The 15,462-nt window shown below is 44.7% G+C and overlaps 9 protein-coding genes across 9 annotated transcripts; all 9 read right to left on the bottom strand.

The window, feature by feature from the left end:
• Positions 1 to 320: 320 nt before the first annotated feature.
• Positions 321 to 2,861, bottom strand: LOC122613011 (RING1 and YY1-binding protein A). Its single transcript, XM_043786968.1, has 2 exons — positions 2,354 to 2,861; positions 321 to 1,974 (listed from the first exon to the last, which is right to left on the bottom strand). The coding sequence occupies exons 1-2, from the start codon at positions 2,490 to 2,492 to the stop codon at positions 1,661 to 1,663; spliced, it is 453 nt and encodes a 150-aa protein (XP_043642903.1). The 5' UTR covers positions 2,493 to 2,861; the 3' UTR covers positions 321 to 1,660.
• Positions 2,862 to 3,005: 144 nt separating this feature from the next.
• Positions 3,006 to 4,478, bottom strand: LOC122612272 (lipopolysaccharide-induced tumor necrosis factor-alpha factor homolog). Its single transcript, XM_043785768.1, has 3 exons — positions 3,724 to 4,478; positions 3,526 to 3,655; positions 3,006 to 3,452 (listed from the first exon to the last, which is right to left on the bottom strand). The coding sequence occupies exons 1-3, from the start codon at positions 3,986 to 3,988 to the stop codon at positions 3,332 to 3,334; spliced, it is 516 nt and encodes a 171-aa protein (XP_043641703.1). The 5' UTR covers positions 3,989 to 4,478; the 3' UTR covers positions 3,006 to 3,331.
• A 147-nt stretch (positions 4,479 to 4,625) lies between these two features.
• Positions 4,626 to 5,900, bottom strand: LOC122612273 (lipopolysaccharide-induced tumor necrosis factor-alpha factor). Its single transcript, XM_043785769.1, has 2 exons — positions 5,332 to 5,900; positions 4,626 to 4,967 (listed from the first exon to the last, which is right to left on the bottom strand). Exons 1-2 carry the CDS (start codon positions 5,661 to 5,663, stop codon positions 4,862 to 4,864), a joined length of 438 nt encoding a protein of 145 aa, XP_043641704.1. The 5' UTR covers positions 5,664 to 5,900; the 3' UTR covers positions 4,626 to 4,861.
• A 4-nt stretch (positions 5,901 to 5,904) lies between these two features.
• LOC122612274 (lipopolysaccharide-induced tumor necrosis factor-alpha factor homolog) lies at positions 5,905 to 6,494 on the bottom strand. The gene is made up of 3 exons (XM_043785770.1): positions 6,317 to 6,494; positions 6,116 to 6,251; positions 5,905 to 6,046 (listed from the first exon to the last, which is right to left on the bottom strand). The coding sequence occupies exons 1-3, from the start codon at positions 6,459 to 6,461 to the stop codon at positions 5,941 to 5,943; spliced, it is 387 nt and encodes a 128-aa protein (XP_043641705.1). The 5' UTR covers positions 6,462 to 6,494; the 3' UTR covers positions 5,905 to 5,940.
• A 1,442-nt stretch (positions 6,495 to 7,936) lies between these two features.
• On the bottom strand, positions 7,937 to 8,393 carry LOC122612277. Its single transcript, XM_043785773.1, has 2 exons — positions 8,151 to 8,393; positions 7,937 to 8,082 (listed from the first exon to the last, which is right to left on the bottom strand). The coding sequence occupies exons 1-2, from the start codon at positions 8,249 to 8,251 to the stop codon at positions 7,980 to 7,982; spliced, it is 204 nt and encodes a 67-aa protein (XP_043641708.1). The 5' UTR covers positions 8,252 to 8,393; the 3' UTR covers positions 7,937 to 7,979.
• Positions 8,394 to 9,812: 1,419 nt separating this feature from the next.
• Positions 9,813 to 10,616, bottom strand: LOC122612275 (lipopolysaccharide-induced tumor necrosis factor-alpha factor homolog). Its single transcript, XM_043785771.1, has 3 exons — positions 10,443 to 10,616; positions 10,165 to 10,297; positions 9,813 to 10,109 (listed from the first exon to the last, which is right to left on the bottom strand). Exons 1-3 carry the CDS (start codon positions 10,552 to 10,554, stop codon positions 10,007 to 10,009), a joined length of 348 nt encoding a protein of 115 aa, XP_043641706.1. The 5' UTR covers positions 10,555 to 10,616; the 3' UTR covers positions 9,813 to 10,006.
• Positions 10,617 to 11,150: 534 nt separating this feature from the next.
• Positions 11,151 to 12,509, bottom strand: LOC122612276 (lipopolysaccharide-induced tumor necrosis factor-alpha factor homolog). The gene is made up of 3 exons (XM_043785772.1): positions 12,424 to 12,509; positions 11,490 to 11,641; positions 11,151 to 11,424 (listed from the first exon to the last, which is right to left on the bottom strand). The coding sequence occupies exons 2-3, from the start codon at positions 11,618 to 11,620 to the stop codon at positions 11,322 to 11,324; spliced, it is 234 nt and encodes a 77-aa protein (XP_043641707.1). The 5' UTR covers positions 11,621 to 11,641; positions 12,424 to 12,509; the 3' UTR covers positions 11,151 to 11,321.
• A 656-nt stretch (positions 12,510 to 13,165) lies between these two features.
• On the bottom strand, positions 13,166 to 14,252 carry LOC122614086 (lipopolysaccharide-induced tumor necrosis factor-alpha factor homolog). The gene is made up of 2 exons (XM_043788558.1): positions 13,835 to 14,252; positions 13,166 to 13,527 (listed from the first exon to the last, which is right to left on the bottom strand). The coding sequence occupies exons 1-2, from the start codon at positions 14,143 to 14,145 to the stop codon at positions 13,431 to 13,433; spliced, it is 408 nt and encodes a 135-aa protein (XP_043644493.1). The 5' UTR covers positions 14,146 to 14,252; the 3' UTR covers positions 13,166 to 13,430.
• A 306-nt stretch (positions 14,253 to 14,558) lies between these two features.
• LOC122613516 (lipopolysaccharide-induced tumor necrosis factor-alpha factor homolog) lies at positions 14,559 to 15,105 on the bottom strand. The gene is given in 2 exon segments (XM_043787724.1): positions 14,559 to 14,760; positions 14,822 to 15,105. Coding segments are annotated over 2 exon segments (369 nt in total). The 5' UTR covers positions 15,088 to 15,105; the 3' UTR covers positions 14,559 to 14,657.
• Positions 15,106 to 15,462: the final 357 nt, after the last annotated feature.

Here is a 15,462-nt window from a genome sequence, read left to right as displayed (position 1 = left end):
CACACTCGCACACACACACACACTTAGGGGTAGTGACGAGTGGAGAGGGAGGAGGATGCGTGGGTGGTCCTGGGTCCTGGGGAAACGGTGGATGTGTACTGGCATCCAGCCGGGGTGGTTCGCGCTCCTGCTGCTGCTGCTCTGCTCTGCTCTTTAAAGACCTTTAAAGTTTAAGTCGTGAATGTCAGCCATAAAAATAAGAATCAAAAAATAAAAGTTGGCAACAAAAGTTTAGCAAGTTGGATAAGCCCAAAATAAAAAATATTAAACTGAACTGAACTGAACCGAACTCTTAAGGCGGGAGAGAAGACAACGACTCCTTGGAATAGCATTTTCGAAATTTATTTAATGTATTTTATAATGCTTTAAAAGTTTACGCTTTACAATTGGAATTCAAGTTTTAACTATCCGTGTGGTCGTGTGATTGTGATTGTGTGAGTGCGGCTTTAATTGCATTTGCTTAAGTTTTGTCTTTGTCTTTGTCGTTGCTGTTGATTAATGCTCAACTGGCCAAGCATTTGGAATACAAACTGTTCATATTAATTGTAAATGTTTACGATAATCCAAGTTGAAGTTTGTCTATTGGAAGTTCTTTCCTGACTACAGTCGGCAGTATCGAGGAGTGTGTGTGTTTGTGTTCATGTGTGGCTAAATAATCTATCTCAAAATACAAATATCAAGCACTTTATAAACCATTATATCCGTTATCCAATATTAAATACAATCGTTCATATCAAAATTCATACTTTTTCATTGTTTGCTAAGTAATTATTGCTATGGTGGAAGAGCGTTTAAGCTCTGCTAAGTACAAAAATTCTCTTTTTGCGAGTTCGAGTATATTCGTCTATTGTTTTGCTGTTAGGCAATATCGGGTGTATCGGGTGTAAACCAAAAGGAAAATCGGACTCGGGCTGGGTGCGTGTGCGGGCCTCTATATATCTGGTTGGTAACGCTTAATCAGTCTTGTATACAAACAAATTAAAATTAGCAAATTGTCTACAACCAAGCTATGTGGCTCGCTCCTCTCGCTACACTTCGTTGTCAAGCAGCATTTTCTAATCAAAAACAAAAACAAAAAAAAAGGAGGGGGATCAGTTTCAAATAGTTACACAAACCATGTGGTATGGGCGCTGCTAGTGGAACATTGAGATTAACTTGCACTTAGTTAAACCATATTTTAATTCGACACTTATAAAACAAATGATATCTGTGTTGAACATGTACACGGCGGTTATACATACAAGTTACCTTTGCATCAATAAATTAGGAATTAGAGTAGCAGAATTAAATTACAACTAAAATTACGATACGAGACAGAGATATTCAGGGAACTCATGCATCGCTATTTACAGGGTCTAGCGCATTTTAAAATGGGATTTGGATTTGGAGAGCGTCGTGTAAATGCAATCGACTCGCCGTCGCGTCGCGTCGCTTCGCTTTGATTTGCCATCTTGGCCTGGACTGGAAGTCATGAACTAGTGGGGGCTTGGCTTTCGGGGCTTTAAACGTGGCCTAATACTTGGTAACTTAAATGGATTTCGATTTACAATTGTTATCGCCAGGGGCCTAACACTTAGAATTTACAACTTGTAACAGGGGACCGGGAACCGTGGCGTAGAATATTGGGGAGCTGGTTGCTTGGAGGCCTGGTATCCATCCTCTAACTCCGGCTGTCGTTGCTCTCGCTGAAGCTCTGCTCACTGGACTCGCGTCGGCTGCTCACCGGCTTGGCCTTGTACTCTGTGATGAACACGGTCACCGAGTTGACCGTCACCTCTCGCGTCTGTGCCGTCGATCGGTCCACGTTTTTCAACCGTGCCGGGTAACGCTTGTGCCGCTGCCGGTCGTGCCCGCTGCCATGCCGTGATCCGGAGGCGGACTTCCCGTTGGGCATGTTGGCACTGGCTCCCGGCAAAGTGGCGGCCTGCTGGGCGACTAGCGCTGAGTTCAGGCGTGGCTTTCGCGTGGAGGTTCCTAAAAAACAAAGGGGTAAAGTGTTAGTAAGTGCAACAGAATTTTTCAAGTCAAGCTAAATGGTTTGATTTTCGAAAAGTATGTGCAATTGGATTTTTTTGTTCTACGTAAGCAAATCGATAGCATCAACAGTATTTGTTTGCCTATTTATTGTATCCATCAACTACAATTCAGCCACATATATTCCAATGTTGTTGATGCTGATGTGTGCATAAATCAGTGTGTATCCTTGCAGAAGGATAAACAAATCGCTCGACCACAACTGCATAAGTGCATAACACATGATCCACAATACGAAAACAGGAACACACCTGGCAATCTGGGCAATCTTGGGACTCGGAAGCGAAACCGATACCAAAGCAAAATCGGGGTCACTCACCTTTCCGCACGTCGCACATGCGACACTTGAAGGCCTCCGCCGAGTTTCTATATGTGCAGACGCTGCAGTCCCAGAAGTTCTCCTCGATCACCTTCGCCTGCCGCTTTTGTCGTCGCACCGGCGAGGATTTCTTGTCCATAATACAGGAGGAGAGGAGGAACGCCTGGGCGCCGCTGGAGTAACCACAATCCAATCGAATCGGACCGAAACGAATCCAATGAAAATGCCCGACTTTTCCCTCTGCCGCCGCCTCTGCCTCTGCCCGCCCCTCTGCTGCTGCGCTGCTACTGCTGCTGGCCGTGTTCCTGTTCCTGTGATGTTTGGTTGCTCTGCCCACGCCTTTGCCACGCCCACGCACACACGGTGGCCTCAGTGGAGATTCGCTGCGCTTTTGGCACGCATTTGTTGCTTAATTCGAGCGATTTCGGTGGCTTTTTGTTGTGAAAAAAACTTTCTGCAATTGTCTTTTTGGCTGCGGCAAGATTGCCATATCGTAAAAGTGCTCAATGCCAGGCTATCGATAATTCGATAGTGGCGTGCCGCCAGTGTTGGACAGCGTGCGGTGGTGGCAACTCTTTCCGTTTGGGCGCCAAAATAGTTATATTTTGAAATATGGCTTGTCATTGTTTTTTGTTTGCATTTTATTGTGAAGCTTCCGCCCACGCTTTTATTTTTTTAGCCAGCCAAAGGCCAGCTGCTTCAGCAACATTGGGTAGGTAAGCGGTTTTGCTTATGTTTACTATAGTGCTTATGGGTAAAGCGGTATTTGAGAAACTTATAACATTTTTTTAAGCTACCTCACATATGCATAAATGACCAATTATGATTCTTTTTGACGCTTTGCGTTCTAGCCAATGGCTTGTGTACATACAAACTTAATTTATCCGCTGGCAAACATCAGCTGCCTTGTGTTTGCTTATAACTTGTATCTTTTGTATCTGTCTAGCCCACAGATCACTTCTTATCTTGGCAGTCTTATCAATGGTTCATCCCTTTTGGATTATAGGCGCCCAGGAAGGTGTTGCACTTGCGACAATAGTGATTTCCAGTGCGGCAACTGTTCATGCAATAGGGAACAAAACACGCACAGCAGCAAAATCTTTAAACAGAAAAAGTTACAAGAAATAAATTATTAGTTGATAGATAGCAACAACTAAAGAATCTTAACATACCCGACCAAACAGAGGAGACCAGCAACCATATGGGTCCTGGAGTTAGCCGTGTGTGTCATCCTCGTGGTTTTGTTGGCTCCACAGGCGGGGCAGAGAACCCTGCTTCGATTTGGACCCAAATGTAGAGTATCTGCAATAACAGCGAGTGACGTCAGAAGAGCTGAACAGCCTAACTATAGCTATTAATGAACTACACACCTGTTGGAACCACTGTGGGTGGTTGTGGGACTGGCTGCTCCACGACAACCACTGGCGGCGGTCTCGCTGGGATAATTGCTGGTGCGGAAACCGCGGAAACCGCTGGAGCCACCGGAACGGAGACCGCCACATCGTACGATGGAGGAGCCTCGATGGGCAGGCCGTTGGCGATGGGATTGCCCAACTCCCTGGTTGGCGTCGGCGAGGGAGCCGTCGGGGTGTTGAAATCCACTTGCGGATAAAGCATGGCTCGCTTCTGGTCCATGGCTAACGCACTATGATACCCTTGCTCGAGTGCGAAGTTCGGGTATTGTTTCGTGTGATTAAAATGACTAAGATATTCAGGTTTCTGTTCAGCGGAAAAAGTTGTTTACTTTGCGTATTTACAACTAGACGGCGTCTTTTGCACTTCGAACGCCGCTCGCAACTGCCAGCGGATTTGTATCCAGGTGGAGATTCAGTTTCTGAATCGCATTCAAGTTTTTTTTTTTTCGGCTCAGATCGGAGCGAGCTTGGAAAAGCTCCCATCCGGTTGAGCAATCAGTTTTGGGGCTGTTGCAAAACCGAAAGTATCTCTCGTCTCGAATAATGTTTACCGAGCTTTATCTAGTGCACACAGCGAACTTCATTGTTTGACCAACTTATCTCCGGTAGGAGAATAGGATGTCCGATAAAGATACAGATAGCCACTTCAGCACAGCCACTAATTAGTTAAGCTTTTGGTAAATTAAATCGCTATATACGCGTCCAAGGGCTTAGTAGTTAGCAGAGTATAATTAAACACTAAGCCAAAGAGCTTTCTGCAAATAAATCAAACAGAAGTGACTGTCTCAAAAAACTTAAGTTATCACTAGCTAATAACAACATTTCTTGTTGTGGCAGTTTAAAGAAAGTATTTATAGTAACATTTAACATTTTGTTTATTGCTTACAAACAATATCTGAAAACTGGGCTAATTTCCCTAAAACAATAATATATTTAGTTCTTTGCCATTTCCAAGCTTTAAAGCGTCACTTGTAATGACGAAATACTTTGCTTTAGTTCGGTTTGCGTGCTGCAGTCCATTTATTAACTAATTACTTGAAGAAAATGTGTACACATGCACAGGTCGCCCCCCCAAAAAAAACTTCTTGGTTGCTCATTTGCGATCGTAGGTGCCCAAATAACGATCGCACATGCCACAGTAGTGATTGGTGTTCATGCAACTGGAAATGCAGTACGGCAGGCACACGCAGCAGTACAACCTGTGGGCAATAAAAGAAAAGGAAGTGAGTCATCAACAAGTGGATTAGACACCTAACTCAGCTAAGGTCTATTCTATTATTATTTTCAGCTGAAACCGTCACTTAATGTCATAATTATGGACATTGCTGACCTACCAAACAGATTCGTAGTCTTATCGTAGATAAGAATATCGAACTCAACTTCACCTGTATTGTGATTCATAAATTCATAGGCGTACAATACAATTTTATAGAGCACTTTCTTGTATGATATATGTAGAATTTATCCGAATAAATGGAGCTTTTTCTGCTTCGCGTGCACAAAGTTGGCTACCAGTTGAGCTTAACTGGCCCATACCAAACCTTATCTTTTCCGGGTACTTACTGGAACAGGCACAAAATCAAGGCTATCAGGTGGGTGCGCGAGTTGGGCTTGAAGGAGACCCGTGTCCGGGCGTAATTGTGGCAGTACGGGCACAGCACATCCAATGGCTCCGGGCCGTAGGGTGAAGCGGGCACCACGGCGACCGTGTGCTGGGTGGTTGAGCTGGTCGCCGGCGCTGGAGCTGAAGTTGGAGTTGGTCCCGGTCCCGTGGTGGTGGCCTGGTCGTAACTGGGCGGCGCCGGTGGCAGAAGGTGCTGTTGCTCGGGTGCCGGCTGCAGCTCGGCGGATCCCTTGGGAGCCACCAAGGGAGCAGCTGGATAGACGGGATCCATGGTGGTTTATTGGGCCCGACTGGGTGTGTGAATCGCTGGGAAATGACTCAAGGGAGCGCCGTGGAAAAAAGTGTTTCGTATCGCGTATTTGTTATCAAGTAAAGCCAAAAGCTTGCCGGCCCGATTGTTTACCCCGTCGAGGGAATTTCATCGTCGGTCTGTCGACACCTGGCCGAAAATGTTCGCATTCGTTGGATGATATGTGTGTGTGAGGTTGTGATCGGAGACGGTGATCGGTGATCGGTTCGATTTGGTTGCATTCGTTTGGTTCTGTTTACTAATCGCTGTTGTAGACGCCGACGAACTTATTGCAATTGCCGCAGAAGTGATTGGCGTTCATGCAGCTGGTGGCGCAGTAGGGCAGGCAGGCACAACACCAGAGGCTGTTTGTGATATTCCACCAGAGATTAGATAAGCTGGGAGCTGGGCAGGTGAGAATCTGCAGATCTTACCCAACGATGCAGAGAATGGCGGCCATGCAGTGCGTCTTCACACTGGGCGAGTACTCCACGCGGGTCAGCTTCTGGATGTGGCAGTGCGGGCAGGTGATGAAGGTGGGATCCGGACCCACCGGCAATACAGTTTGATCTGTAAGTCATTATCATTCGCTTAATTATCTTATTCATTTATAAGCTGTGAACAGCTGAACCCACGTTGTATGATCACCACGGGCGGTGGGGCTGTCGAGTGCACCACCCGAATGGGCGCCTGCACGTGCACCACCTGCTCGTAGCTCGGCGGTGGCATCTGGTGGGGCGGATAGCCCGGGGCTCCCGCCGGCTGCTGATTGTACTGCATCTTCGCCTGGTTGGCAATAACGAACTAAAACCGAGTCAAAAGTCTCGCGTTTCAAAACTCTTGCGAGTGACTGATGTTGCGCAACATTGTTGCTGGCAAAAGCTCTTTTCGTAGCTTTGTATCTTGTTTGCATTGCGTTTGAGCGCAAACGAAGAATTAAGTTGTTTCATTTGTGGAAAGCGAGAGTAGATTCGAATCTCAGTTGAATTCAGGTGCAATTAACGAGGATTGCTTCAGCATCAAAGATTGCAACTTAAAATGATTTTAAATTTGAATGTTTATGCAGGTAAATCTGTTAACAGCGGCTAGGTAAAAATATTTATATTATCACAAACAATTATAAACTTGACATTTGTTCGTGTGCATTTGCAATAAAGATAAGAATGGTGAGCTGAGTCAAAAGCAGGTATTGCATTTTATTTAATCATTTTATAAATAATGTTCTACATACATTTGTATGTATATATTCAATAATATTAACATTTGAGATTGAAACAACAGTCTTTAAAAGTTGCATTACCCATTCATATTATCACTAGCATATTTATTTATCGGCTGTCCGCAGCAACAAGAGGACCTAAAATTAGTTTATAATGAAACTGTATTTCATCTCCACATAGGCAATCTTAGCTCAATAAACATACCGCGCACTAAACCACAATCTTTGGCTCCACGTCAACTTGAGGTCCTCAGAATGTAGGCATTCTTGGGATGTATCTTTCGCTTCGGAATTCGTATCTGTGGCCTTCGGTTCGGATAAAGTTCTGTAAACCTCCACGGATCGCCCCTTGAATGCTGGTGTGCTATTGAACGGCATCTTTCCAGAACTAAGCTCAATCGACAAACCACTTATTGAGCCGCCTCGAAACTCTGCTCCCGAAATCTAGAAACAAGCCCAAGCTGCACTGATAAGGCACCGCTGTTATCAACGAGCTTTTCCCAAGTGTATTTCGTATACTTGTGTGTTTGTATATTTACGTACCAATGCAAGATGCCGGCAAAGAAATCGACTTGTATGATGCTGTCAAATGTATATATTATCGATGTGATAACAGTTGTACATTTATTTTAAGGTCTTTAAATAAGAAATCGGAGATCGGATTTCTGCAAGACTTTTTTTATTTGCTGTGAAAATACTGACAAACTAGCCAACTGAATTGTAAGTGTAACTATACTATTATCATAGTATATTTATTTACGCACACAAGTAGGCAACGAATTTTACAAACGGAGCTTGTTTAATAAATCATGATCCTGGCTAGAATTATTTGGCTTTTACTAAAGGGAGAACCTGATTTCAGTTTTGTGGATGCAAATTCTTGTTACTATTATTATTAATTATTTAAACGTAAGTAGTTTTTGACAGTGTACTCCCAAAGCTCGAAAGCTTTTCGTATATATTCAGCTCCAACTTGTGGCACAGCAGACGCCAAATGCAACAGCTGATAGAAACTTTTGTTGAAATAGAATTGCGTTTTTATTTATGAATGAGATAAGTATATGAGAGAGTATGACATCTTAGTGAGATCGGTCAGGATTGCCTTTCCAGCCACAGGAACTGCATTTGTGGCAGGTGTCATAGATGCCGACTCCACAATAGCGACGACCGCAGCACAGGGCACTAATAAAAAATTATAAACATTTCAGTTGATTTTGAAGTAATATATGCAAGTACATATACTCAAGTACCAGAAATCCATTTTGAACTTCTTGAATCGCGAGATGGCCAGGCGACGTTTGTACACCATGGACTGCGAATCGCAGTTGGGACAACTCAAATCTCTCGGCATTTCACTTGGAGCTCCCAGCCTCGACTATCGCCATCTATTTCGCAATGCAATTCGGTTCGACTGCCGGTTGAATGTGCAATCGATTGACTCATGGGATTCTCTTGAAATCAACGCAGCATACACACAAAACATAAGAGCGCTGCTTCTCAGAAAAGTTTAGATAAACCACATAAATACATTGTATGTACATAGAATATGCGTCACTCCTTCAATCAGTGTTAAACTGGAATCAGTATATTTGAATATATTTTATAATTTGATAGCTGCATACATTTGAAATATCAGCTTTTAATTTCATCACATTTGAAATATCTACTTTTATTTTCTTCACATTTGAAAGATTGGTTTAGTTTCTTCGCTTCTTTTGTTCTGACTTTGGAACTTTCATTCAACGAACATGCCTCGCTGCAATATAATTACGATATTAGCTATTTACTATTATAAAATTGTGATCAACATAGTTTACCAATATCTTATGACACAACCTCTGCAAGCAATCCATCTCTGGTAGTCACCATAACTCATAGTTCGCTGGGCTTCCTTCTTCCGGCACTTGTGGCAATTGGCCCGACTCACAAAACGTCGTTCTTCGAATGGCGGATTTATCTTTGGAGTTTCGGGAATCGGAGGAGGAGTGGGCACTCTTTGGTTTTTCCCCTGATCTGCACTTTCCTCCTGGTTTTCCATCTTACACAGACCTCCGCTGCGCAGCGCTTTCCACTCTTTACTGAACATGCTCTTAGCTTCGTTTTTCCTGAACTGCAGTGATTATGCTGACTGCTGAATCACCCAAGCTGATGAAATTGCCCATGTGAATGACTTTGGTCAATCAAAGAAATCCAATTGAATCAAGGCTAATATGCAATCTTTTGGATTGACTAACAAGTAGCTCTCTGAGTTACTGCTTCTATCTGCAGGTCAATAGTTAATTTTAATACCTGAATCCAGGACCTGAAACTCTGGTAACCAACTCCTTCTAATGCGCATGCAATGGAATAAATACTTTTCCTCATTGGCATGAATTAAGTGTATTTGTTTATTAGTGTACTGCCATACCGCCCAATAAAAGTACTAATCAAACAAATGGATAAGCGATCAAATTACCTTTTTTTACGGGAGTTCCCCTATTTCCTTGATCACAGATATAAAATCCAAGTACATATTGAATTACACAATTCTTCCCTTTGTTGATTGGCATAAGTTTGCATAAGTTCGAATTGTTTAATTTCCTGATTATCAGGTTCAATAAAGCGGAAGTGATAATTGTGTGTACTTATTTTTTAAATTAATTGTAGAAATAATTGAAGCTTATTCCTCAGATAAGCAAGTATGTATTCACATAAATATGTACTCCAAATTCAGCTTCCAAGTACTGGGCAAGCATTTACATACGTCAGCGAAAAACCATTATCATAAAAAATATCAGAGTAGTTGCTGTGACCGAATTGAGGTCTCCTCCCCTCGCAAATTTCTGAAAAGTATTAATATTACATAGGAATTTGCCAACTGGAACCTTCCACTTCTAACATTTATATAGATAGCACCAAATATTCGTGTGATTATATATTTATTTTAAAAGGTACACCAATGCAGAAACAATGTTCAATAAAGCTGAATATGAGTTACATTTCGTAGGTATCTGTTCCAAATCTGATCCCATCGACCATTTCAAAGTGCTGCAAATGCAAAGTGGGATCGGTTCCTGTTCCTTCTGTTCTTCCTGCTCCTTTAGTAATTACTATTCCAAAAGCACTCCTAGTTCTTGTAGGTGCCCACGTAGGCGCCGCAGCTGCTACAGGTGTGCTTGGCCGACTGGCAGGAGTCGGTGCAGTACGGAATGCAGCAGCAGCAAATGCCCCTGAAAATTAGTGGCATTAGTCCGGAGTCTGGAGCAAACAGGTGGATGCACTTACCCCAGCATGCAGATGAGCAGGGCCAGCAGATGGGTCTTGGTGCTCGGCTCGAACTCCACCCTCGTCTGCCGCCGGACGCCGCAGCTCGGACAGGTGGCCATGGATGGTACGCCGCCGAGTACATTGGGAGGAGCTGGAAAAAAACACGATGCGTTTTCTGTATAACATGGGATACACGACGCTTGCAAAGCTTCTCTACAATCGCGTGGCTCCAAGAGATTGGCCACTATTGGCGATTGATTCACACAGTTCACAGTTCTTGGTATTGGAGTATTCACCCTGCATTATCACTGCCTGCGGCTGATTCATCTGGCCATAGGCCTGCGAGGTGTTATCATAGCTGGGCGGTGCCTGGAAACCAGGAGCCTGGGGCGGATAGTTCTTCTCCATTCCAAGTAATTATTCCGAGCGATGTGTGCTACGCGCTTGAAATTCAGCCAGCAACTGAAACCAACTGAAACCGAAGCGAGCTCCTCCAACGGAGGCCTTCACTTCGTCGCTCGGCGAACTTCTCCTCCGACGCGGGGGTGTCGGCATTCCTATGGAGCAGCACTAAGCGATTTCCGTCAAATATTATGTGACGATTAGAGGACTGGACTGCCTTATGTACATATGTACATACATATGTGCCTTTCTGGAGCAGCTTTGGCAGCGAATTGCGAGCCAGCTCAGGCATTAATCAATTTATGTCAATGGCTAGCAATAAAAGCGACATTTCAGCAATTACCTTTTAGTAGAGTATTTCATATTCAGATAGATACAGCACCAGCTTTTTCCCACGCGGGATGAGATGGTCTTTGCCGCTATTTATACGTACACGTGTTATTTATACGCATATACTATATGTATCATCAATTTGCATATTTATATACGACATAAGTGGATTTTAACGCCGCTCAAGAATTGCGTTGTCTCCCACTGAAAGAAGCCCCCCAAGTAAAACAACACTCCTTTACTTCCTGGAATCCTTTTATTGCTGTGCCGAGGATACAAAAGCATAAGCTGCTACTGCAATGTTCTGCGTGTAATCAAAATATTGCGTCGCAGTAAATGTGAGAGGGGTAGCAATACATAAAGTGGGCGAGGTGATGGGCTGCCTTTCGGCACGGCTACCGGCTGCAGTCCGTGGAAAAACACCAACTCCCGAGTGCAGCTGCTCAGCGCTCGTAGGTGCCGATGAAGGCGTTGCAGGATGGGCAGTGGTGGTCGGCGTTGCGGGCGCATTGGGTGCAGTACAGGCAGCAAGCACAGGGCCACAGGCTGCAAGGTAGAGATCATTACTGTGGCATGTAACTATATGTTGCTATAGATGATAGTTGGCTTACCAGGTGAGGCACATGATCAGTGCAATCAGATGGGTCTTGGTGGTGGCCTTCGGCTCCACGCGAGTGGTAACCTGTTGGCGGCAACTGGGGCACACCACGTTGCACGGTTCCGGGCCGACGGGACTTGACATTGGTGACACTGTTGGGGGGAACTGAAAGAATGCAGAAAGAAAGCACAGGAAGCTCTAATAACTCTCATATCGATTGCAGCGGCGGCCTTGAAAGCGTGACAACTTGAAAACCTGAATACGTCGCGTGCCGCTGCTGCGTTGCATGAGCATTAAATTGGCTGCCTAATGGCGATTTTAATTGCACACCCGCCATGCCAACAAGCTGTGATCAGCCTTATCTCCCGTCGATAACTCCGCGCTGCTGCGGCGCAATCCCTTTTGGCGCCGTGACATCATCCCCATGGCTCTTCCCCTCAATGGAAGCGCTTGTGCCATGTGGCAAGCTTCGCGGCGATGCCGTCATCGCACAACCGCTTCTGTTCGTGCCCCATTCCATCTATCATCTCTTCGCCGACACTCACTTTGGTACTTGCCCAATTTGCTTGCTGACCCGGTCTGACCCTGGCCAAAATCAACGGAATCTATTTATGTAGGTTCCCACTGGCTGGAACCCTACTACCTAGCACAATATCCTCATCTATCAGCGGGTGTGTCCGGCGCCAGTGATTAACACTCCACCCCCTGAAATCCGCCCATTGTCCTGCGTGCCTCTGCTCAGTTTTCCCCCGAGTTAAAAGTAAACATTTTGGGGAGCGGCAGCGCAGCGGTAATCATCTTGAAGGCGTTGTCCTCTTTGCCTAGCCACGCATATTTAACTATGTATACGTATGTATAATTTGGCCAGATATTTTTCTGATTACCCAATTACCCAATGTTTGTCCCAATCCCCAGTTTGAATAGCACATCTTTCCCGGTATACTTACAATCGGTGTCGTCGAAATAATTGAAGTGGAATGTCGATTCCACAGAGAGACAAATACAAATAGTTGATGCGCACTGCTGGAGCTGCGAAAGTGTTGTGCGGCCAGAAATTTCAGGGCGCGAAGCGAATAGCCGCGATGGCAAAAGTTATGTCGCTAGGAACAATCGGCTGAGCAACAGGATGTTGCTAATCGCGAGCAGATATCACTAGTTTGGATGATTCATAAAAACGACTTTGTCACATTCCTTGAGAACTTAACATTTAACATATATTCAAATATTGCACTAAATTTTTAGTACTTCGCTAATTTAATTTATAAGCATGAGCAGGAGAATTAAGGCATCTAAGCAGCGGTCTTAATCACATAATTTAGTCTTATTATATTATATCTTTTTTGTTTTCAGACATCAATTTGAACGATGTCAACATGGCGGGTCGCCCAGCAACATGACTTTTACCGGTTCAAACTAATTTCATATCAACATTTAGTGCCGAAACATATGTGGTGTGGCTACGCATGTTTCAAGAAAAGACCGCCAAAAAGTACACAAAAACAACAAAATATATGTACATACATCGAAGCTTAAAATGTATGTTATCATGTATATGTATTTCCTATACCGAAAACCAAACTGTATTTCCCTTGCAATCAAGTTGCCTAAATGTTGCAGCAACAATGTAGCCAGATCCGCAAACAGAAAATACAGCAATTCAAATAAGGGGAACCCCAGAAAACGCTTCGATTGGCCAAGCTTTTTTTTGTTTATTTTATTTTCCTTGTTCGAATTCGCTGTCAGTTGGGCATTGCTTACAAAGCAGATTCGCTTAAAGAATGTATGTATGTATATTTATATACATAAGTATGGTAAGTGTTACTGATAGAGGCACCATTTAGACGCCGTCGATCCATGAGGAGATACATATATATAGTTGGTTATATACGAATATGAATACAGAGTGTGTACGTGGGAGTAAATATGAAATCGGCGAGTTTTTTCGCTGGCGTCTTCAAAACGAACCCAAGCAGGCGTTGCAGTTGGGGCAGAACTGGGAGGTCTTGTAGCAGCAGTTGCAGCAGCAAGGGGCGCAGACGCAGGGCCAGCACCTGGAGGATAAGGAGGGGAAATGTACACATATAATATTGCTTACTTGGCACGATCGGCGATTACTCATACATAGCTTTTCCTGGTAAAGTATAAACAGAACAACTGCGGTCACAAATATAGCAGACTGGTCAAACATTACCATTCATAAAAAGCTATCAACTTAATTTGTTACGTATTAATATATGTATATATGTTACATATACATGTATTATATATTATGTATATAATGTTATATATTGCAGCGTTATATGTAGTACGTTTGTTGCTATGGCTGTGACCACAACTGTGAGAGCTCCATGTACTTACAGGAACAGGCAGAGAAACGCCGCCAGGCAGTAGGTCTTTCCGGTGGGATGGTGCTCCACGCGCACGCGAATCCGGGCGTTGCAGTGGGGACAGATCATTCCCTGGCCGGGATTGTCCACCAGCACCGTGGTCTGATGATGGACCACGTTCACGGGCGGCGGCGACATCGCCGTGGTTTGGATCATCTGGGGCATCGGCGGATAAAGGGGTGCGGGCGACGCCGGGTACTGCTGCAGGTCCGTCTCCGCCGGAGGAGCGGTAGCAAAGTCGTCCGAGTAGGCCGGCGGGGAGTCCACGCGCTTGTAGTCCATTTTAGATACTACTCGATATTCTTCAAATCACAGCGAACGAAACAACCCGTTGTTTACAGTTAAATACCGACCACAGCAAACCGAGAACTGATACCAACTGAAAGCTTCCGAAATGCATGTGCTTCGCTTCGGCGAAAACAAAAACAAAGTACGTATTGAGTACTTCACGAGGGAGCGGGACAACTAGAGGATCGCTGTACATATGTACATCGATGATATCGATGACAGTTAGCCGAAACTGCCTTATCGGCTTACACGGTATTCCATAGATTCTGAATTATTATCGATTACCTTATCTTCAGGGTATTTAGGGCACCAACATTATGAGTACTATCGAGTAATTATCGATAATATGGACCACAAAATTAAACGGTGCGTATGAGTAACGTGCCCCAAAGATGACTTCTTATGACTTAAAATGTTGTAATTATTTATTGTTTCTATATATGGCTAAAGTAGATTAGGTATTGACCTGGAAAGGATGGCTGGCAGTGCGGAGGGGCAGCTCTTGATCAAATGCTGTAGCTCCCTATGTGGCATCCACAGTTGGGACAGTAGTGCTGCACACTCTTGCAGTAGTTGATGAAGTAGGGGAGGCAGATGAAAGGCCAGCAGCTGGGGAATCGGGTAAGCAAAGCAGTTAGTATACCCGGTGGCATCCTGGCGCACCACTCACCAGCAGATGTACAGGGTCAGGCCGCACAGGTGGGTCTTGTAGGTGGGGGCCGTGACCAGACTGGTGGTGACCTCGCCCTTGCAGGCCGGACACCTCACCCTCACCGGCTTGGTGCCCACAGTCGGCGGCAGTGCGTCCGCCCCCACCGCGTTCAGAGTGTATACGGGTATCTAGGTCACCTCAACCCCACAGTCTGGCTGCGCGGTAACGGTCCCCATTTCCGTGTCGACCGGTGCTGGAGCTGTGCCCACCCATGTGCTGCTCATGTTTGCGGCGGGGCATGCACTGAAATAGCCCGCCATTTAATGACAACACTGCTCTATCGCAATCGTTATCTTTTCTGACTAATTGACAGGTACTTTTTAGGTGACCCACCTACTATGACGCTGTGGAGGGGTACAAGAGGAGTCGGCATGTGCAGCACCTGATCGATTGACACTGGTTCCAGTGCCGCTGTGCCATTTCCAGTTGTTGGCTTGATTGGGTGCCAAAAGGGTGGCTGCTTTCCAGACAACTTGTGTATATTGCTTTTGATACAATAGCTATTTATGATCCATTTTACTGATTAGGCTTTTTGAGCGATAGTAATAAGATTATTGTAAAATGGCCATTAAACTGTTGCCGTTAGTTTCTCGCAATGA

The sequence above is a fragment of the Drosophila teissieri genome, chromosome 2R (genome assembly GCF_016746235.2).
Source record: "Drosophila teissieri strain GT53w chromosome 2R, Prin_Dtei_1.1, whole genome shotgun sequence".
Lineage (NCBI taxonomy): Eukaryota > Metazoa > Arthropoda > Insecta > Diptera > Drosophilidae > Drosophila > Drosophila teissieri.
This window is presented reverse-complemented; position numbering and strand designations above follow the sequence as displayed.

What these genes read in the sequence shown, in the direction of transcription:
- LOC122612272 (XM_043785768.1), bottom strand. Translation starts at nt 3,988, where the DNA reads ATGGACCAGAAGCGAGCCATGCTTTATCCGCAAGTGGATTTCAACACC. An exon ending in ACCCACAGTGGTTCCAACAG is followed by an intron (nt 3,656 to 3,723) that starts GTGTGTAGTTCA and finishes CTGTTATTGCAG; the next exon opens with ATACTCTACATTTGGGTCCA. An exon ending in GGTCTCCTCTGTTTGGTCGG is followed by an intron (nt 3,453 to 3,525) that starts GTATGTTAAGAT and finishes TTCTGTTTAAAG; the next exon opens with ATTTTGCTGCTGTGCGTGTT.
- LOC122613011 (XM_043786968.1), bottom strand. Translation starts at nt 2,492, where the DNA reads ATGGACAAGAAATCCTCGCCGGTGCGACGACAAAAGCGGCAGGCGAAG. An exon ending in CATGTGCGACGTGCGGAAAG is followed by an intron (nt 1,975 to 2,353) that starts GTGAGTGACCCC and finishes TTTGTTTTTTAG; the next exon opens with GAACCTCCACGCGAAAGCCA.
- LOC122612277 (XM_043785773.1), bottom strand. Translation starts at nt 8,251, where the DNA reads ATGCCGAGAGATTTGAGTTGTCCCAACTGCGATTCGCAGTCCATGGTG. An exon ending in AAGTTCAAAATGGATTTCTG is followed by an intron (nt 8,083 to 8,150) that starts GTACTTGAGTAT and finishes ATTTTTTATTAG; the next exon opens with TGCCCTGTGCTGCGGTCGTC.
- LOC122612273 (XM_043785769.1), bottom strand. Translation starts at nt 5,663, where the DNA reads ATGGATCCCGTCTATCCAGCTGCTCCCTTGGTGGCTCCCAAGGGATCC. An exon ending in TTGATTTTGTGCCTGTTCCA is followed by an intron (nt 4,968 to 5,331) that starts GTAAGTACCCGG and finishes TATTGCCCACAG; the next exon opens with GTTGTACTGCTGCGTGTGCC.
- LOC122612274 (XM_043785770.1), bottom strand. Translation starts at nt 6,461, where the DNA reads ATGCAGTACAATCAGCAGCCGGCGGGAGCCCCGGGCTATCCGCCCCAC. An exon ending in GCCCGTGGTGATCATACAAC is followed by an intron (nt 6,252 to 6,316) that starts GTGGGTTCAGCT and finishes AATGACTTACAG; the next exon opens with ATCAAACTGTATTGCCGGTG. An exon ending in GCCATTCTCTGCATCGTTGG is followed by an intron (nt 6,047 to 6,115) that starts GTAAGATCTGCA and finishes TATCACAAACAG; the next exon opens with CCTCTGGTGTTGTGCCTGCC.
- LOC122614086 (XM_043788558.1), bottom strand. Translation starts at nt 14,145, where the DNA reads ATGGACTACAAGCGCGTGGACTCCCCGCCGGCCTACTCGGACGACTTT. An exon ending in GCGTTTCTCTGCCTGTTCCT is followed by an intron (nt 13,528 to 13,834) that starts GTAAGTACATGG and finishes CTTATCCTCCAG; the next exon opens with GTGCTGGCCCTGCGTCTGCG.
- LOC122612276 (XM_043785772.1), bottom strand. Translation starts at nt 11,620, where the DNA reads ATGTCAAGTCCCGTCGGCCCGGAACCGTGCAACGTGGTGTGCCCCAGT. An exon ending in CTGATCATGTGCCTCACCTG is followed by an intron (nt 11,425 to 11,489) that starts GTAAGCCAACTA and finishes TCTACCTTGCAG; the next exon opens with CCTGTGGCCCTGTGCTTGCT.
- LOC122612275 (XM_043785771.1), bottom strand. Translation starts at nt 10,554, where the DNA reads ATGGAGAAGAACTATCCGCCCCAGGCTCCTGGTTTCCAGGCACCGCCC. An exon ending in GCAGGCAGTGATAATGCAGG is followed by an intron (nt 10,298 to 10,442) that starts GTGAATACTCCA and finishes GTTTTTTTCCAG; the next exon opens with CTCCTCCCAATGTACTCGGC. An exon ending in CTGCTCATCTGCATGCTGGG is followed by an intron (nt 10,110 to 10,164) that starts GTAAGTGCATCC and finishes ACTAATTTTCAG; the next exon opens with GGGCATTTGCTGCTGCTGCA.